The following is a 21,081-nucleotide window of genomic DNA, read 5'->3' as shown; positions in this document are numbered from 1 at the left end:
ACAAGCCTAAGAAACACAATCCAAATGACCAGAACATTTAGTCTATAATCCCCCAGTTATAATTTCAAAAGGTGAAGATGAGAAATTTGGAAACATTGAAGGCTGTCTTAGCTAGGGTTTCTATTGCTGTGAATAGTCACCTTTAATTGGGGCTGTCTTACAGTTCAGGAGTTTATTAAATTATAGTCATGTTGTGAAGCATGGTGGCATGCCGGCAGATATGGTATTGGAGAGGTGGCTGAGAGTTCTACATCTAGATTGGCAAGGCAGCAGGAAGAGAGAGTGACACTGGGCCTGGCTTAAGCATCTGCAACCTCAAAGCCACCCCCAGTGACACACTTCCTCCTACAAGGCTACAGTAACTTCTAATAGTAACACTCCCTGTGAAGCCATGGCACCATTTTCATATAAACTACCACAAAGGTCACATTTTGAAAACTGCAGTTCCCAAGGAAAGAGGCTCCTGTATCAGGGAGAGAAATTTTAATTCCGGGAAGAAAGTTGACGGACTTTAGTAACAACAAAAATTTTAGTTTCAAAATACGTTGTTTGGGAGCCTGGAAACATGATTCAGCATTTAAGAGTGCTCACTACTCTTGTAGCAGACCTAAGTTTGGATCCCAGCACCGACGGTTGGATGGCTTTCAGCTGCTTGTGATTCCATATTTAAGGAGATTCACATCCTTCTGGCCTCCTTGGCTGGAAGCACATATGTATAAGCACATGCACGCACATGCGCGCACACAGTTAATAAAATCTTTTGAAATATGTCATTTAACTCTAACTGGCATTAGAGATGTCTGTGAACCACCATGTAGATGCTAGGAAACAAACCTAGGTCCTCGGCAAAAGCAATAAGCATGCTTAACTGATGAGCAGTCTCGCCAGCCCCTGAAATTTTTAGTAGTTTTTGGTGAACCGAAGTAATATTTGCCCGAGGAGCCAGTGAGGTTTCTGGTTTGAAAACAATTATGTACAAATAGAACACGAAGATACTTATTCTGTTCAGTCGACAACGATTTCTGCCCAGTCTGTGACCTATATATGAATATTCTAAATGCTTCCTCCCCACCCCAATCACCACAGCAGCATAGCACAGAGGTGAATATAATTTCCAAATATGTATGTTACCTATTTTACTATAAAACGTTGCCTATATGTTCTCTTATTTCTCAAATAACTATACTTAAAAAAATACTTGTATTTAAAGTCTTTATTTTTTCCCAGAATAATATTTCCAGAACGTTGACCTTTCAGAATTTTAGACTTTATGGATTTTGATTGCCTGTATATCAAATTTGGTATTATGGCATCTTTTGGGGTTGCTGACCAAGGCCCATAATTACTGTGTTATTTTGGTGGATAGTTGCTTAGCACACAGCAGATTCTCAAAGTATTGTTAGTTTTTATTCTATTATTTTGAGACAGGGTCTTGCTACTTAGTCTAGACTGTCCCTAATATTCAAAGGATTACAGCCTAGAGCTTCAAAAACATTTTTGTTGAATGAAACTGAATATAAGTAAGCGAGTTAATTTGTAGGACCTTTTAATATGAATCTTTAAATAGAACATTTTAATAGAAGTGGGTGCTGGCCGGGCGTGGTGGCGCACGCCTTTAATCCCAGCACTTGGGAGGCAGAGACAGGCGGATCTCTGAGTTCGAGGCCAGCCTGGTCTAGAGTGAGTTCCAGGACAGCTGGGCTACACAGAGAAACCCTGTCTCGAAAAACCAAAAAAAAAAAAAAAAAAAAAAAAAAAAAAGAAGTGGGTGCTGGATTATGTAGTATTGCTGTTAAGGTAAAGTCTCGAGTAAATAGCTAATTTGTAAAACACGTGTAATGATTGGACAATGGGAATATGTATAGTACTCAGCGCTGGAAGTTCGTTGTGGGGTTGTTATCCCATCCCTTGTTCTAAACTGTTGCGTGGCACTGGAACCCATGTCTAGATTCTAAGCGTTCGTGGCGGTATCGCTTCAGTTTAGTCTCCTGCACACTAACTCTTTCAGAACTTTCTTGAATCTAGGTATTAGTGTCAGCCCAATCCTATTAGTGTAGTTGTTTGGTTTTTAGCTTTTAGGAAGAACTTCAAATGTAGAGCGACGGTACTTGCGCAGCTTGTCCACTTCCATCCAGCTCTCTAAGCCCCAAGACTCCAAAGAGGCCCAAGATGCGAAGCTCTGGCCTGTGGCAGCAAACGTGTTTAGTCAGCACCTCCACTGGACCAGTCAACGAAATACCTAACTGTTTATGTAAACTAGGACCTCTTATTCTGTGTGTAATACAGAATAAAACACGCATACACAATTGCCTCCGATACTGTAAAGTGTCCACATCCAAATCCTGGAGTGGTCGAAGCAGGTTGACGGTTTTTAAGACGCCAAATTCGAGTCCGTCTTCAGAACCCTGATTTAGCTACTACGTGCAGCTCGCAGTCGCCAATTGCCAAGAGGCGGAGAAACGTTTGGCAGCGGGGACCCGCGCCTTGGTGGGACGACCCGCACCTCTGTAAATAAAGCTCAGCAGCCCAGGCGGCGCCTCTGCCCGTGGGATTGGCTGCCTGAGTCGTGACGCGATCTGGGCGGGCCCGACCGGTTTGCGACGGTGGCCGCAGGTCCCGGACCGGAGAGCCCAGGGAGGACTCGCCGCACGGCGCCGGGGTCCCGCCGGCGTGTGGGGGCCACGGCTCGGGGTCGCGGCCGCTGCCTGGATCCGCCGCGCGCGCGCGCGGCGCGGGACGCCGAGGTCTGGCTTGCGGGCGCAGCCGGGGCTGCGGGGAGCACGGGGACGGGACGCGAGCGGGCGGATGCGGAGCTCTCCGCCGAGCTAGGGTGGTGTGCGGGGGCGCCCGGCCCGCAACTTCACTCCTGCCGCCCCGCCGCGCGGGGGACTCGCGCCAGGCAAACTTTCTCCCCGTGGAGCCCCGGCCGAGATTGGGGGCGGCGGGCGCGGGCGGGGCGGCGGCCAAGCGCTGTTTGTTTCCTTTCACTTCCCGCGGCGGCCGCTGGAGATGAGGACGGCAGGGCTGGGGCGGAGCGGCCGGGGCCCCCGGGAGTGACAGTCGCCCCGTCGGGATTTCCCGCCCTCCCCACCCCCCTCCACCCCCAGGGCCCGGGCCATGCGTGCGCCGTGAGGGGCGGGCGTCCGGACCTCGCGAGCTGATGCGGACTCGCTTTTGAGCGCCTGGGGACGAGCGAAGCAGCCCTAAAATGGAGGACTTTGCTACCAGGACCTACGGGACCAGCGGCCTGGATAACAGACCTCTGTTCGGGGAGACGTCTGCCAAGGTGAGTGCGGGAGTGGGCCCCGGGCCAGAGTGCGAGAATCCCGCCTCCCTCCATCCCGCTGGCTCCTTGCAGCCTGCCTGGAGGGTACTTGGAAGTGAGAAGAACTGGTCCTGGCATCCCGTCTCCCTCTTGGGATGTTTGCCCTGCACTCTGCACCAAGAGCAGTTTGGAGTGGAGAAAAGTTCAGAAAGTTCTGGGCATTAGTTTGTGGGAAGCCCTTACGGAGAGTGCGGAAACCCCACGGTGGAGGGAAAGTCCTGCGAAGGTTGCATAAGCGCACTTTCCAGCTCCACACTTCAGGTGTGCGTCCAGGGCTTTAGTGGTTTCAGGAGTGCACCGAGAGCCCAGGGTTGCTTCTGATGATTGCTTACCTAGAGTTCTTAAGAGGAGGAGGATGTGAAGCAGTTCCATGAAGGTGGATGTTGGCCACAATCCCAGGAGGTGATTAAACAAAGGGTCCCAGCTCTCAAATAGGCAGAGGCACTAACCGTTTTCTAGAAGCTTGGCTAGATAGAGCCTCTGGCCTGCAGTCAACAAAAGCCTTTCTCTGTACTTAGCATTAACTTTCTGAAAGTTGCTACCCCCCCCCCCCCATCCCCCTTGCCTTGGGGACAATCAAGAAACTCTGTACTCAGCATAAAACTTTCTCAGAAGTCAGGGCAAGATTAACCTGCAGCCCCCCCCCCCCGCCCCCACTTGTAAATGACATTGGTGAACGTAGACCCCCTGACCCCTGATAAGAGCAGTAAGCCTTTGAAAAGTTGCTGTGGTTAGTGTAGAGCTGGGTTTCTTACCTTGTGGGAAGAGCCTGTACCACACACAGGGAACTTCTCCACCTGGCAGTCATGGGGAATCCTAAACTTGGAAGCTGCCGGTCTACCATGAAGATTACTTATTATTAAATTCCATATAGATTTTGATTTATCTTGGGGTGCTTTACTAAGACATTTCAAGCCGGGCGGTGGTGGCGCACGCCTTTAATCCCAGCACTCGGGAGGCAGAGGCAGGCGGATTTCTGAGTTCGAGGCTAGCCTGGTCTACAAAGTGAGTTCCAGGACAGCCAGGGCTATACAGAGAAACCCTGTCTTGAAAAACCAAAAAAAAAAAAAAGACATTTCAAGATGGATGTCTAGGTTCTTGTAACTTCACCTAATCTCAGCTCACCATGCTTGGGAGCTCAAGTTCACTAATGTTCCTCCCATTATTTGCAGGCCTTACTGAGCACTCGCTCGTGTGTGTCTATTTGGTGTTAAAGGAAAGCAGTCAGGAATGGGAGATCTGTGCATATCTCTGCATAAAGTGGAGATTCTGCTGGCTACGGCCTGTGTCACAGCACGGAGGGCATGCGTTTTGGGTACAAAGATGAAACTGGTCTCATTTATATGAAAAGTTTGTCCAGCTGTCCACAAATCAGGCTCACCGTCTCTTGCACATAGCTTTCTGAGCACTGATTGAGAGTCTGGGTGATTCAGACTTTTAACTTCATAGGCTCTGGAATACAGCAGCACTGGGCTTCCCAGTGGACTTGTCTGATGCAGACACTGAAGCTGGCTAGGCTGACTGAGATAGCTCACTGTGTTAGTTTCAGAGCTTGGGAGGCTGGGGTAGGAGGGTCACTTGATCATAATGTTTAAGATGAACCTGAGATACATAGTGCAATCTTGACCCCAAATCAAAACCAGGAGCCTTAATAGCAACCCCTCCCCCCCCCCCCCCCCCCGACAATGTGTAGCTATTGAGAAATAATTGATGTTATTGCCTGGCCAAATGCCTACTGCTTGAAAGTTTCCTACAATCATCCTTCATCCATTTGAAACCCATCCAAGGACATCAGTATCCAAATATCTCTCTGTTCATGACACACCTGAGTTCAAGTGTACGACGATTATAATGCGCTGCACTCCTTAGGCAGCTCCAGAACATTGCAGCACTGGTCACATAAGGGAAAAGTTAAGAATAATATATAAGTTTGCTACAACTTGTGAGGTGGACAAGTTACCTTGTGAGGAGGACAGGGCCATTGCATATACATTCCATGGAGTGGAGAAAGGAAAGAGATCCATGGTTTGATGTGGGGCAAGTCATGTTTCCAATAAATTGCAATGCCTAATCTGGAGAAGCATCTGTCTTTGTTTATAGCAAGAGCTTTACGTGTAGGCCTGAGTGGGGCAAGGAAGAGGAATGGAGTCTCAGTAATGATAGGACAGGCTTCAGTGCAGCCATTTCCTGGGATGGGGGGAACGGCTGCTGGAGTGGAGAAGTCAGTTTTGGGGATTCTGAGAAATCAATCTCTGTCTCCTCTCTCTTGCATGTGAGTGGCTCTGGCTTCCTCCTTTTCAGATTCCTGGAAACTAGACCACAGTAGCCACTTAAGTGGAAACTTGGTCATAGTGAGCTACTGTTAAACAAGCAGAGAAAATCTCGACAGGAGAAAGCCCATTCTCTTATGACAAATTCTTGGAGCTTTTAGCGGTCTCGTTTCTCTAGAATAATCAACATGGTATAGGCTCTCAGTTTTAGGGGTGATCTCTTAATTCTTAAGGCTAAGAGCACTGATGCCCAGATAGAGGGGCGTCCTGAGGGTTTGTGTTTCCTCAGTGCCAGGCAACAGGCTGGGCACTCAGTGTTCCTTGTTTGATCGATCGTCAGAGTCCTTTCTAAGACAGATGTTTGTATTTCTGTTGTACGGCTAAGGAAGTGACCTCCACGGTATTACTTTTCCAGCTACACGGCCAGTTCCCTGGCAGTATTTTGCCAGTTCCCTTTTGTGAGCTGAACAGTGGTGTGAATACTGACTTCGTCATGGAGCCCGTGTGGCAGGTTCTCACTTCTCGCCTCTTCCCAGGAAGTTGGGGTGAAGGGTTGCCCTAGCTCAGGTAGTGAGTTTTCACTTTTGAAACTTAAAACCTAGTGGACCTTGAGAAACACCCCGGCGGGCTGATCGCAGTGATTTCCAGATTGATTCAGTTTTTAGTGCTAGGTTTAGAAATAGCTTCCGCAATGGAGCCGCTAAAACAGTTCTTGTTCGAGTGAGGGATGACAGAAGGGATGGTGGTTGTATTTTGTAAGAAACTATACCTCATCGATGCCTTTGAAAATGTTATCAGTCTTGGTCCGAGTGTCAGAATGTTATTTTCACTGTCTTCAACTATTTCTTCCCATCAAGGAGGCAGTAAGAGTGCTGTGAATCTGAGGCCAGCTCTGGCTCCACAGTTCCAGGCCAGTCTGAGATACATCATGAGACCCTGCTTCAAACAAAACTAAAAACCAAAACATTCTTAAGTCCTCTTCCATGGTGCATTTCCTTCGGGTAAAAACCAAGCATGGCAGAGAGCAAAATAATACATGTCTGATGTTTATCTATGGCCATTTTGTAGTGTCTAAAACAGGGTTACCCATGTGTAGACCACAAGTGCAGGGGCTATGTGCTCGCCTAGCAGGCCACACCCTCTGCCCATCCCAACCCCAACCACCTATCCAGTTAACCAAGACTCCCAGAAAAGACTGACGCTTAGCGCTAGAGCACTTGCCGGACCTGGACAAAGCCCTGTGTATTTGATCCCTAGCACCAACACTCCCAAACACTCCCATTCATTCATTCATTCATATTCTCTCTCTCTCTCTCTCTCTTTCTGTGTGTGTGTGCGTGTGCAAAGAAATGTTTGGGCCTTAATGTCATTTAGAATTTCTTTGTAGACCTACAAAAATATTTAGACCCATAAATCCATTGTTTCACAACGGCCGAGCCCATCGCTGCTTGGACAGAGTGTTCAAAGCTGGTGGTTTCTGGTTATGGCATTTGTAGCTGTGTTTGAGAAACACCTTCTCTTGCGGTGAGAGTCTCAGAGGCTCAGTGCGCTGGTTTTCCTCTCTGATGCTAGTTGATGAGGGTGGGTACGTAGTACTTTAACTACTTTGGTAGTGTTTTATGCCCACCACAGGAACATTCCAAGACATGGCACTACAGAGAGATTTCTGGTGAACCCAGGGCTCTTTTCTTTGCTCTTCCACCTCCTTTCCTGCTGTCATGTGAACTAAAATCTGGAGATAGTCCCTCTGTCTAGTCCTTGGTTTTAGAGAAACACCAGTCTCTGCAGAAGAAGGGCGTTCAGTTGCCCAGGCTTGGGTGTCACCATTTCTTGACTTCGTAATTACTTGTTAGGTATCTTAAATCGGTTTCAATTGTCTAGACTGCATGGACCTGGGTGTGAAGAGACCGTGATTCTTTGAGTGGGAGAGAGCAAAGCATTTCCCTACAGCTAATGCAGATGGGCAGAGGACAAATTCCACTTGGTGGGATGCAATGAAAACTGGTTTCTAGACAGATGTGTTCCAAGGATGGTGACTTCGCTCAAAGTATGTAGTTAAATCTGAGAAGAGCATTGACGTCCTGTTACTCATGGTGGAAAGTGAGGCTGGGGAGTTGCTGCTGTGGACTCCAAAGCAGATGGGAAAGGAAAGGGAGGTTTTCTGCAGAGGTCAGTAGGCTCTGAGGCTTTGATACTGGTTCTAAGAGCAGGGTGCTCTTCCCATGTTCCTCAGTACATAAACAAGCGAAGAGAAGCCGCAAAACCAAGAAGTCTCTCATTACGTGCAGTGTCCCGGGCAGGTTGTTTGAACTGGGAGTTTGAATGGAAGAGGAGAAATGTAAGATACTCTTTATGCGATTTTTAGCCCCTTTAAATTTATTTATTTATTTGCTGATTTAAGGACAAAGCTGTGGCTAAGGTCTCTGTGTCTTTGCTGCCTTCTCTTGCTTAGGCCCCCACAAGGCTGCCCCTTAGGGCAGCGGAAGCTTCTAGTTTCTTTTGAAAGCCTAGTTTCTGTGATACCGTGAGCACATCTCTGTCTCCCTCAAAGGTACTACCTCTCCTAGCTTGCCAAATCACGTTCCCTTCTTGTGCCGGAGTTGTGGTTCTAAACAGATAGATGCAGCGACCTCTCCCTTTCTGCTCTCTTAAGTTTTCTTCCTCCTGTCTCAGGATCAGTGGACTTGGGATCCCTATGGATGGGCCTCAGCCAGTCACTGAATGTTTGGAAAGCTCTGCAGAAGACATCTGGAGAGAGTTGAGATGCACTAGTCATACCTTGCTCCGTGCCAGCTCTGTCCAAGGCCACCTTTCTTCACTGGCCTTTGGAGCCCTCCCTTTCTTATTGTGGGGATTGAATTTGGACATCAGGCTGTGTGGCAAGTGCTTTTCACTCATTGAACCGTTTCCTTGGCCTTGTTGCTAAGTGTCTCTCGATTTTTGTGGTCTTCCTGTAGTGCCTCCTCTCCCTGCAGACCTGAATCCTGTTCAGTCAGTCTGACAGCCCTGCTCAGTCTTTGCTTTCTTCCACTGAACCTGGCTGTCAAGGGGGCACGGTCTGTGTACTGTGAGGAACTTGGCTAGATGTGGCTGCTTCTAGAGTATGTCTTTCCTAAGCTCTTGACTCTTCCTGTGGATGGCTTTTAAATATATTCAGGTTTAGCTGTTGTGAGGGATTAACATCACCTAACATGACCTGTATGCTTGGGCGAATCTAAAACTACAGACTGCAAAGGCTTCTGTTGAGAAACTTGGGTCCACTGCTGCCCAAACAGGAAGTGGTGTTTTAAACTCTCAGGGTATTCAATTACTGTGTGTCTTCCTGTTGAGGTATATATAGCAGAGGCCAGTATTAAATGGTTGTATCATACAGTATTGTGTAAAAAACAAACTGAGCCTATCCTCTTGGAAGCTCTTATTCACGTTTACCATTCCCCGGGAAGACTGGACTTGAGCGCAGGTGTCGTAATGCCTACTTCTTATGAACTGAATAATTATTTTTCTTATAGTCATGTGTAGATATTTTAATAATATTTTCAGAACTCAGATTGCTGACAGACTTGAGTGGTCCTTGTGGGAAGTAAAATGAATTAAAAGTTGTTGGCTGCTTTAGAAATTGGGACTAAGCACGGAGGAGTCGGTTCAGCTCCCACTAAGCTCCGAGCAGTCTAATCAGTCCTTAAAGACTTCCATCAGACATGGCCACCATTGAGCAAGAATTCCTGTTGTGAGGACTTTTATTTCCTAATCTGTACGGCAACCTAGGAATCTGTACACAACTGGAAAAGTACATCTTAAAAGTTAAGTGACTTATCCAAACTTAGCAGTCAGTACATGGCAGAAGAGGTTTGTGAGTCAGGTCTGTCATGCTCCTGCCTCAGCATTTGTCCAGTCTGCTGTTGTGAAGCTTCAGTGCACGTCATTGTGTGCTGCTGTGGGTACTGATGAGAGTTGTTTTTCTCCCCTTAAACATGTAGACTGTGTTTGTGCTCTATTTTTACTTTAGTTTCCATAAATGGTGCTTCAGTGAACACAATCTATTTCAGGTACATTTTTATCTGTGAAGAGAATCTGGTAGGATGAATGTACAAAAATATTCATAACCTGAAGATGCTTCCGACTGTGAATATGGTGAAATAACAGGAAATTAACAAATGTCTGAATTAAGTTGATGAAAAAGAAGAGGTCGATTTTGTATTCAGATTCATGTGTGGCGATGGAAAATGTGTCAAATTGTCAGGGGGCAGGTCTCTCTGCATAGCCCTGGCTATTGTCAAACTATGTAGACCAGGCTGGCCTCTGACTCTGCCTCCTGTGTGCTGGGATTAAGGGAATGTGCCACCATGCTGGCCACCTGCAGTCTTGAGACTCCTCTCCATAAATTGTCTCTGTTTATAGTTCTGTTGGGAGTTGTACCAGTGGGTAGAGTTCACAGTTCACTGGAGTCAGCCAGTGAGGCAAGAAGTCTCACTTTCCACCCTTGTCCGGCTGGTTGTCTCTGGTGACCATATAAGGGGAAGATCCCATTTAGGCAGAGGCATACAGCTCAGAAGAAACAAACCCACTGACAGGGTGTGAGTTTTCTTACTTCATTAAGCAAAAGGAAACCTCCCATGTTTCATTTCTTCTCAGGGTTTTTTTTTCCCTCAGGGCTACCTTACCTAGCCATTTCTAGAGCTTGGATGACCTGAAGTTTTCCTCTGTGACTGGAAGAAAAGCCAAGTCATTTTTGAAAATCTATCTCTAACTTATAGCATGAAAATCCTTAAGTTTGGGAAATGGGAAACTAGGAGGATGTGGCTCCAGTTCTTACTGCCTCACTTAAAGTGAGCCGTGGGAAGAAGGGCTGCCTAGTGGGCTTTGCACATTGGCCTATTGCCTTGCTTCCCTTACTAGAAGGAGTACCCAGGACTCAGACATTTGTGGGCTAGGGAGCTAAGAACTCATAGATGTCAGGCTGGAGAGATGGCTCAGTGGTTAAGAGCACTGACTGCTCTTCCGAAAGTCCTGAGTTCAAATCCCAACCATCCGTAATGAGATCTGATGCCCTCTTCTGGTGCATCTGAAGACAGCTACAGTGTACTTAGATATACTAATAAAGAAATCTTTAAAAAAAAAAAAAAAAGAACTGATGTTATATTGTACCCTTTCAGAGTTGGGAGTTCTCAAGAATATCGGAACAGACTTCTGAGTCTTGACCTGGAAGCATGAGTAGAATGTTAGCTGGGCATGGTGACAGTGGATCTCAACAAGAGCCCAGTGCCAATCAGTGATGTGCACATCTACATCCCAGAAAATATGCTAGGTCACATCTTTTCTCATGGATCCCATGTGCTAAGAGGATGACCTATTGAAACCACATCAGCCACCATGTCGGGCTCCAAAGAGGACAGCACCTCTTAAGTCAGCCCTGGGGATTATTTCCATATTATATTTGGAGGTTGCCACTGTATACAGTGAGGTATAGCCTTTCAAGCTCATTTCTGTTTCATTTTTGGCCAATGCTGCATAATTTGTTGGCAACAGCTGTCTCTAGATTCTTGTATATTTCCTTGCTTTTCCTTAAAAAGGGCTTCTCAACTTTCACACTGCAGCGATTCCTCATTGCCCCCCCCGTCTGTGCCCTGGTCACTCTTCATCTACTATTTTGTATTCTCAGTCAATAGAAAGAGCAGAAAGTGAAAGCTTAAACTCTAAGTAGCAAGCGTGGTAGAAGGTGGGGGGGGGTGGTGCTCTTCTGACATTGGAGGGACTTGAGATTTTATGGACAGTGGTGTTCCTCATTGAGAACCAGTGACCAGCAGTGCAAACGGGGATAGCAGACTGAGGAAGGGCACAGGTACAGGAGGGACAGCAGTGCAGGCCACTTTGAGATCCTCTTTAGGATGGAATGGAAACTGGGCACTCCTTTCTCTCTCAGCATCTGCGTGTGGGGATGGCTAATGATATAATAATGGGGTTGAGGATAGGACTAAGAACCCAAGGATAGAGGGTGCCAGCCACTTCCTGGAGAGGTCAGAAGCAGTCAACTCAAAAGGCCAGTGAAGGGCCTGGTGAGATGGCTCAGCGGTTAAGAGCGCCGACGGCTCTTCCTAAGGTCCTGAGTTCAAATTCCAGCAACCACATGGTGGCTCACAACCATCTGTAATGAAATATGATGCCCTCTTCTGGAGTGTCTGAAGACAGCTACAGTATACTTACATATAATAAATAAATAAATACTAAAAAAAAAAAAAAAGACCAGTGAGGGGTTAGCTGAGGCTAGAAAACAGCAATCTAGCAAACCTTGTTTCTTCCTTTAACACCATCATGATAACTCTGGGTATTGTTGTTGGCAGAAGAATATGGTAAGATACAATGAAGCCACTGTGAACACTGGCAGTCCTCACAGGTTAGTGGCTTGATAGGAAAAGGTGCTCTTCTGGGAGGATGAGGGCATTATATCATGATACAAACTTAGAAAGTATACAACTGGGCTGGGCTTCTATTGTATGAAGTGGCTCATAGTCTGAAAATAAGAGCAGCTTTGGCCTTACCATCCCCAACATTGATGTCCAGGAAGAGATTAGTAGATTTAAGATATTTAGAATTATCCAGAACGAGGCTTAGTGCCTTAGGCACTCCGCAGTGGCTTTGGGGGTTTTTTAGACCATGTGGCTCAGGGTCAGGTCCCCAAGATGCTTCCTCCAGGGAGTCTTCAGTGCATTTCTGAGATTGCTAACCCCACAGTCTGCAGGGGAGGGCCACAAGTCACAGGTTTGCTGTAGCAGATTGGTTATGCTCTGGCTAATGAATGGGGTGCAGTTTTTGGGACAGAAGAAGAGAAGGTGAAAGACTAGTACAAGGGAGGATTTGGCATAGCAATTAGTTGAGATGAGAAAGGGGATTTGGTATGACTGAATTTGGTTTTAAGCTGGCCTGGCAAACAAAATGTCCAGCCTGGTGAAGTCTGTTCAGTCTAGGATTAGGACATAGGAGCATGAGCTGTTTGGGGGAGGTTTGGAATTGCCACGTATCTCAAAGTGTCTCATCTTTGAGATGCCTGAAGTGCGGTTCCAGGAAGCAGTACCAAGTCACAGATGAAGCTGTTCTGCTACATGCCCATCCCTCAAGCATAGAAGCCACTGTTGGCTGTGTACAGTTCAGGTCCCAAGTCAGAGATGAGCTCCCTCTACTGGTGAGAGGCTTTAAGGAAAATGCTGTTGGCCACTTATGGTTTAATTCCCTAGTGTGCAGTGCTGCAGGAGAGGCCACCTGTCCCACTATTAACTGCCAGACTTTATGAAAAAGGTAGTTTGTCTTACTTTGATGTAGTAAGTGTAAAATGGGTGATCTTTGGGGGTCTTGAAATGGGAATCTCCTGAGGGATGCTATCCAGAAAGGGTTTGAAATTGAAGAGATGTTGAGCTACAGATGAGGGATGGTCAAATTGGGAGCAGCTTCTCAACTATTTCACCTCTCAATTCACAGTCACTGTTTTGCGAATGGACCCATCATACCTTTAGCTTATTTTATGGACCAGAATGAGAACTGAGTGTGTATGAAAAACTGCATTTTTATATTCAATGTCATGTAACAAGTGCTGCCTAGAGCGAGAAGCTTCCCTCATTTGATGATCCAGGTTACATACTTTGAAGAGTGAGAATCTGCCACACATCTCAGAAGTGTCCTCTGTCTTCAAGAGACACCTAAAGTTCTGTATAGTAACATGTCTTTTCCTCGTAGCTAAGGACTAACCTCATACTGTGCTGTACCTCCCCTTTTGAGGAGCAACAGTAAAATGAGTATGAACGTTCCCTTTTGCAGAACTTCACAGAGATGTATTTATACAGCAGATGTTAACCCCAGCAACTCCCTCCTCCGCAACTTGAAGTTCTAGCATCCAAAGGCAGCACTCAGTGGCTAACCGTAATCAACACTCACTCTGTTATGTACAAGATTCACTGAACACAAATGCTCTTGAGATCTGACAGCTGAGTTGGCTACACCAACGAGCATGGGTACTGTGTAATGTCAGTGCTGTGAAAAGGATGATTCAGATCTTAGGTGGGCTGGAGCTAGACATGACTTTATTATGCTTCTCAGAATAATGTAGTTTAAATAAAACACATATACTGTTTATTTTGGAATTTCTCTTTTGGATTTCTGACCCACAGGTAACTTGAAGCCATGGAAAGCAAAGCCTCATTGAAGAGACAGGAGTTTAAATCAGAAATTATTTCATAGGCAATTTCACCCATAAATTCTCTTACCGCTTCCTACTTTTTAAGTGTTCTGGAAACTCTTTTAAAAGAGTTTCACCTTCATCTTTTTATTTTTACTGTTTCACACAAAATCTGCTTTGGGAATAAGGACATTAGTTGCTGTGGAAATAGAAGATTGAACATGATGCTTGTGAGCATTCTAAACTCTATAGCAACAGAGTGTTTCCCAAGAGTGGATGATGGCTGCTTGGCTCCTGGATGGTACTGTCCATATCCTGTTAAGGCCTTTACTACCTGGGTTTGAGTCAATGTGTACCTTCTAACAGTGTGCTGGACAATTAAATGAGTGGCCAGGCAAGACTGGGGACTTTGTAAGTTACAAGGTGACTAGTACTATCTAACCCCAAGTGTAGTCTGAAGCAGGTTCAGAATTATAAATTGTTGAAACTATAATTCAGTTTATTTCACTCTACCAAACAAAATGGGGTTAAAGGATCCACTTGGGGTCACATAGTGGCAGAGTAATCTAAGAACTAGGACAAAAAAACCCAAACCAAACCAAACAAACTTGGGGTTGTGGAATGGCTTCTGGGAAAGATAGCACTAGCTGCAGACAGAAATACTTGAGCTTCAGTTTGTCTTATAAATGACGAAGTTTAAATCCAGCATTTGTATCCAGGGACTATTTAGGTCCAATTTGGAGCGAATTCTAGCCTTAAATGCACTTTGACACCTTAACTAGTAATCGAACTATCAGTTCTTTGATTTGGAGATTGGCTAGAAGAACCTGCTGACCCCTGGAATATAATCTTTGTCCCAGACAAAGGATTTCTACCCTAGCTCTGAACTATCAGAGTGGCTTGCTCAAGACTCATACCAGATATTGTTAAAAATATTTTGACTCAGCAGATAGATAGATAGATAGATAGATAGATAGAGAGAGAGAGAGAGAGAGAGAGAGAGAGAGGGTGTGTTGATTTAAACCAGCTCTTAGGTGAGGCTAACACAGCTGGCCCATATACTTTATTAGAGTAACCAGGTCTGGATACAGCATTAGAAATGGGAAATTTCTAATGAACTCTGGTTCTTCTGACCTGGATTTTTGGTACTCAAAAGCAGGAGACCTGAGGGCCGGGCACTGGCTGCAAGGAAGCAAACACTGCTAAGCATTTCAGCCACATCTTAAACAGCTGACCTCAGGAACGGAGAGAGCTGCTGCACTTTAGCAGAGTAGCTGTTAAGGAAACTGTCGAGTGACTAGAAGCCAGGCAGGAGAATATCTATTTAGGTGTGCTTTCATTACATGATCACAACAGTTATGCTACCGTAATAGGCTAACAGGGCATGCTAATAGGCTTTGTGAGGTGCCATCTGTCAACTGACAGCAGGAGTGGCTTTTAGGATATGCTGTCTAGCAAGGAATGTGCAGCTTTTTATGGGGGGAGTAGGCCTGGCAATCTTGTTTCTTTTACTTAGACCTTGGGCACTTTGATTTTCCTGAGCCTTTTTCCATGTGCAGATCATACTGCAATTTCATCCATACATACGTACATATGTATGTCAGGGGTTGATGTTCAATCATTTCCCTTAACATTCTCCATCTATTTTTTGAGATAAGTTCTCTCATTCGGCTCCTCTGGCTGGACGCCCAGCTCTACAGACCACACCTCATCTAACTCTAGGGGAGGACTCAGATGCACACTGCTATGTCTAGCTTTCACAAAACAAAACACAACCGTGTGTGTATGCTGTGTATGACCAGAGGCCAGGAGAGGGTGTCAGACCCCCTGGAGCTAGAGTTACAAGTGTGAACTGCTTGAGAACGTGCTTGGACACCAAACTTGGGCCCAACTCTCCAGGCCTCACGTCCAGGTTTCTAAGTGAATGCTGGGGACTAGCCCAAACTCGGGTCCCCTGGCTAGTGTGGAAGGCACTTGACTAAGCAAGCCATCTCCCCACCCCCTCACCCCCACCCCCCGTTTTAGAAAGCATGTCTGGTCAGTTAGCTCTCCATCAGTTTTGATTTTTTTTTCCCCCCTCTCCTCTTTACTCTTGATTTTGGTGGACAAGCTGCTGTGACGTTTGGAAACTGCGATTTACCTTGTATACCTCTGTTAGTGACAGAGCTGTTAGGATACAAAGACCCATGGTAAATTTCTCCAATCTCTTGAGAGCAGATATTCTCAGAATAGACAGTTGACGGTTTCACAGACTGGTGCAGGTTTTATCCGTATGTACTCTGATAAACACATGTACAGTAGGCATGTGTGGAAGGAAGTTAAGCGAATAGTGAGTTGCTCTCAGGTCTCTTAACTCTTGGTGGGTTGGGTTGTTGCGACCTGTTGTTGAGTTCTTAGTGCAGTTGGGGTATGCTCTTGCATAGATCAGGCACACCCAAAACCCACTTTGTGTTTTTCAAAAGCATAGAGAACTGGAAAGAAAAGTTTTAGTGTGTTGCTGTTTCCATACCCTCTTTCTGTAGATACTAAAACAACCTTTCAAGGGCCAAGGTGGTATGGAGTCTGCCTAGCATCACGTGCAAGGCCATGGCTGAAAGACCAGCAGCCCCTGCTCCATAAATATGAATTCATTTCAGCTTTGGCTTCTCATAAATAAGTTGTTCTTGGTGACCCTGAAGTAGTTTCCTAATCAAGTCTTAAATCCCAGCCTTGCCTTGTTGTATATAATTTTTCCCCCTCTGAGGATGAGTGAGTGTGTTGAGAAATCAAACCTAGGTCCTGTGCACGCCAGGCAAGTGCTGCACTACTGAGCAACAACTCTTGCCCCCTGTTCTGTAATCTTATAAATAACTCGCCAACCTTATTACTTTGTAACATTGTTAAGCTTGGTTTCAGAATTTGTTGTAATTTTTGTAAGGTACTTTAAAACACACTGGGCCCACGTTTACCTTAACATGTAAAATTTAGGTTATCCCTACTTTTTTTTTTATTTTATGTTATATATATGTTTATAGAATAGGCTGGATTAGGGATGAAAATCCTAAGAAAACTCTTCAGTCAATAATTCTTTGTTTATATTACTAACGTCTTACTAAGTTGGAGAAGAAAAGCACTGGCCTACATGCCTTCGTCTCCCTCCAGCATGGCACTCTGGTCTTTTCTAACAGCACCAAGTATTTTTAGGTAGACAGGGCCGCTTCCATACATTCCTGTTTCTCAGGCGGAGCATCAACCCCGTTACTCCCCATGTTAGGACTAGTAATCCCCAATAGCACACACACTCCTCAGTTGCCCTCTCTTCCCAGAACCATTCCCACATTCCTAGTGCCACAGCTTTTTTATTTGGAAGACATCAAGGGCCAACTCTTGGTCTCTTCATTCTGTAAGATTCCATCTTCCATTCTGGCAGCAGCCCACTCCAAGACATCTGGCTTACAAACTGTTGTCTCTTTCAGGACCGAATCATCAATTTAGTTGTTGGCAGCTTAACCACCTTGTTGATTCTAGTAAGTACCTTTGTTTGTTTCGCCACATTTGTTCTGTTGGCCAGTTTTGAGAACTTTTAGTGTCAACTCTCCCCAAGATTTTAAAAGAGGGTACAAACATGTGTAGAGTATTTAAATCAGTCAACTGCACTCGACATTGTTGCCTGCACAGTAGTACACCTGTACAAGTGATAGCAGTAATAACCAAGTCCTCTACCAGCGATCATCACCTCTCCCATTTCTCTTAATGCCTTAAACTTACTTTTAATGCCTAAACAAGTTTTAAAAGGCTTATAGGATATTTTTAAATTCTGTATAGCACATTAGAATACATGTGATACACATTCTACATAGGTCTATCAGACTAAAAAGCTAGTTTCTAAAGTCTGATAAATACGGATTAAGTTTGTCAAGAGAGCAAATCTCAGTTTGTCCTTTGTTTAGTTTATTTTTTTGTCTTTAGAAACAAAATGGGGATCAGAAACCTATGTTCCATAAAACTAAGCCAAGCTAGCTCTTTGCACATATTCAGTTATTGTTTTCCTTCTAACTTTGTCCTTTTAATTTTCCATAGCATCTTGGCAATGCTGAAAACAAATAGCTATTAACCGTTTATGGCCACGTGTGTGCCGTAGCATTTTGGGATAGTTTTGATAAAGTGGAATGCTTTGTGAGTTTGCATGTCATCCTTGTGCTGGGCCATCCTAAGTCTTTATTGTCCCAGTTTCAGTGTATGTTCTGCTGAAGTGAGCACTGGTTACTTGGTAGGAATATTTATAATATCAAGATAATCACATTAATCTTGGGAATGGGATTTACTGTTAATGTTGATTGCTTGTCTTGCCTTCTTTCATACTTGCTGGAATAGTCAGAAAGAAGTGTTAACTGACTTGAAGATGACTTTGTGATGTAAGAAGTATTGCCTTGCCTTGCCCCTGTCTACTCACACCTTGGAACCCCACTCAAGGCCTTATATATTTCTCTCCACACAGGTCACACTCATCAGTGCTTTTGTGTTCCCTCAACTACCTCCCAAACCACTCAATATATTTTTTGCTGTCTGCATCTCTTTGAGTAGTATTACTGCCTGCATACTTGTGAGTACTATATAGAATTTAAATGTTTGTAAGCGCTTACATGGTAGTGCTTAGATTGCTAGCCCCTGGGTCTATAGAATAGGGTATCTCTCCTTTAATCTAACTCCCCCCCCCCCAATTTACTTCTAATAATTACACACGGGTCCACTTTGATTTGTGATCTTCCCAGAATATAGACAATTAACATCACATTTGTCAGGAAACAAAGAGAGACACCTTTGTGTACCAAAAACAGCCCCCACCCCAGAGGATGGTGATTGGTTCTCTGTTATTTAGGTTAACTGCTGGGTTTACTTTCACCTTAGGAAACAGTAAAACCTTGGTGTGGCGTTGTGGTTCAGTGGGAGAGATGATCTAAGATGCACAGGCCATAGGTTTGACTCTAATACCATTTTTTAAAAAGCAAGTTTTTTTTTTTTCTTTTAAAAACAAATCCTAAATTGTTGCAAACCAATATAGGTTTTAAGCATAACATTTGAGCAGAACTAGTCCTAGGTTGAATCTTTGAAGTTTTCTCATCTCGTGTGTTCTACAGCCCTGAGTGACCAAGGTTGAGATAGTTAAACTATGTATTTACTTATGTAAGCCCTCTTACAGACCTAATCTGAGTGCCTTCCCTTCTAATAACTCAAATATACTAAAAATGTATCCAGATATATATTCTTATCTAACTTTATACTACTTTGACATTAGAACCCAATAAATAACAAAACCAGGAGTACATATGGAAACGCTTGTTAGCGCTACTTGAATCATAAGGAATTAAACTGAAGACTATCTCAGGACAGTAAACTCTAATGCTATCCATATGAAAGAAGCATTAGTTGTATTTTACACTGTAACAGCTGGTCATACTTAAATTTTTATTTGATTCTTCTTTTAGATCTACTGGTATCGACAAGGAGACTTAGAACCGAAATTTAGAAATCTAATTTACTATATCTTATTTTCTATCATCATGTTATGTATATGTGCGAACTTGTACTTCCATGATGTGGGAAGGTGAGGCTGCAGAGACGAAATACTTACCAGGACTCTTGGAAATCTATGTGAATTTAACTGCTGCAAAAAAGTATGCTGAAGAATCATCTACAGAAGTCTGGTATATGATTTTTTTCATGTTAATTGCAAATCTGAATCTCCTCTTGCAAGGGAGCTTTATCATAGATCTCTGCTTTCCTTTAAAAAGCTGAAACATTCCAGCCCTCAAATAGCAAAGAATTTTCACTTTTGAAAGATTTTTTTTTTTTTTTTTTACAATTTAATTGCATGGCTCAAAATCTTGCATTTTAAGACAAATACTCTTTTATTTCTGTTAAACTGAATATACAATTATTGTTCCCCTAGGCAACCAACTTTTGCTTATTACTACAGTTTTACATTAATAAACAGATGGTGAAAAGACAACTTTGATTGTGAAGATCTAATTACAATAATAAATAAAATAATTTATACAAGTTTCCTTTTTTCTTTTTCCCCCTCCTTTTTTGGACTTTTCTGTAAGGATCATATCATTAAAGCCCTACAGGCTAGTTTTGGCTTTACCTTAGGAATGACTCGTGATTTGTTTTCTTTTGATACAGAAGCAAACTTTGTTTTTTAAAAGTGCCTGAGGGAGAAGCTATAGTGTACCCCCAGCAGGTAATGCACTAAGTGAACAGCATACTCTAATTAATGTCCCTCACTATCTTCTGGGCAATTTATATAGTAAGACATGTCATAAAAACATCATGGTTATCAGACACAGGCAATATTACCTCTCCCTCATTTAATTTCACTTCAAAGTGCTAACTGTAAACTAGTGACTGGTTTCTGATGAGAGTTGATAACTGCTTTGTTACCAGTGCGTTTTGTTACCACTTTAACCACGTTCCCTTTAAGAGTTAATAATCAAAGACCTGTAGTGAATTTTCTTGACTCTGTAATGCTTTGCTCTTTACCCTGCCTCAGTCAGCTCCCACTGCCAGCAATGGGTTAACCAGCACAACCACCCCCCATAATCTGGTATCTGGATGCTGGTCATGGTCATGTCATCAACTCACTCCTAAGTTAGTCTTTCTGAAAGTCACTGCTAACATAAGCTGGACCATGTTGATAATATAACCTGAATTAATCTCAGCCAGCCCAGCGTGAGTCTGGACAGAGCTGTGTCTAACTGCAGAGATGAGGGTTACTACTTATATTGAAACCAGAGTAGTTAAGCTTTGGTGATATAAGTAGCTAACAAGTGTGGGCCATTCACACATCCTGTCCTCCATCCTCCATCGTAACACACTGTTATAAAGTTGGACCTCAGATCTACTGAAAAGGAGGTAAAAGTAACAGCAGCAACAATGTGCATGGCTTAAGCATGGCAGCTAAGTACAAGCCAGAGGAATGGCAAACCACAACTCCTGGGATGGCTCCTTCCTTTGGAGACAATGTAGTCACAATGTGGCTTCTTGAAGTATGTCTTTCTAATAATCTAGTGACAGTTTACTGAGTCCTCGCCATCCTTTGAGTCTTCAGAAACAGGACTGCCCAAAGACGATCCAATCATATTTGATTCTTCCTGATGATGCTGGAATATGGGATCTGTAATGAGTTAAGTTTAAATAAAGTTAGTATTAAATGTATGTTTCTGACTCTCCATTCAGTCCAATAGTTTACCAAAGTGTAGGATTTACCCAATAAAAGAACACTGGTAGATCAAGAGAACAACAGCCTGATTCGCCCCATCCCCTTACTACTTATCAGGCTC

The 21,081-nt window shown here is 44.2% G+C and overlaps 2 protein-coding genes and 1 non-coding gene across 7 annotated transcripts in view; 1 reads left to right on the top strand and 2 right to left on the bottom strand.

The window, feature by feature from the left end:
• The first annotated feature begins 2,590 nt into the window (after nucleotides 1-2,590).
• On the top strand, nucleotides 2,591-19,653 carry Tmem243 (transmembrane protein 243). The gene is made up of 5 exons (XM_021162749.3): nucleotides 2,591-2,744; nucleotides 3,108-3,286; nucleotides 17,215-17,265; nucleotides 18,237-18,341; nucleotides 19,225-19,653. The coding sequence occupies exons 2-5, from the start codon at nucleotides 3,209-3,211 to the stop codon at nucleotides 19,345-19,347; spliced, it is 357 nt and encodes a 118-aa protein (XP_021018408.1). The 5' UTR covers nucleotides 2,591-2,744; nucleotides 3,108-3,208; the 3' UTR covers nucleotides 19,348-19,653.
• LOC147004971 (U6 spliceosomal RNA) lies at nucleotides 17,897-17,998 on the bottom strand. Its single transcript, XR_015047038.1, has one exon. It is a non-coding gene; the product is annotated as a U6 spliceosomal RNA (small nuclear RNA).
• Dmtf1 (cyclin D binding myb like transcription factor 1) overlaps nucleotides 19,579-21,081 on the bottom strand; it is a 41,133-nt gene continuing 39,630 nt past the window's right edge. For all 5 annotated transcript variants that reach the window (XM_021162746.3, XM_029477163.2, XM_029477165.2 and 2 more), the window contains one exon: nucleotides 19,579-20,915. In XM_021162746.3, the coding sequence (XP_021018405.1) occupies nucleotides 20,806-20,915 (110 nt within the window). In that variant the 3' untranslated portion in view covers nucleotides 19,579-20,805. The remainder of the gene's footprint in view (nucleotides 20,916-21,081) is intronic.

This window comes from Mus caroli, unplaced genomic scaffold, assembly GCF_978045245.1.
Source record: "Mus caroli unplaced genomic scaffold, Mus_caroli_1 scaffold_4, whole genome shotgun sequence".
NCBI lineage: Eukaryota > Metazoa > Chordata > Mammalia > Rodentia > Muridae > Mus > Mus caroli.
This window is presented reverse-complemented; position numbering and strand designations above follow the sequence as displayed.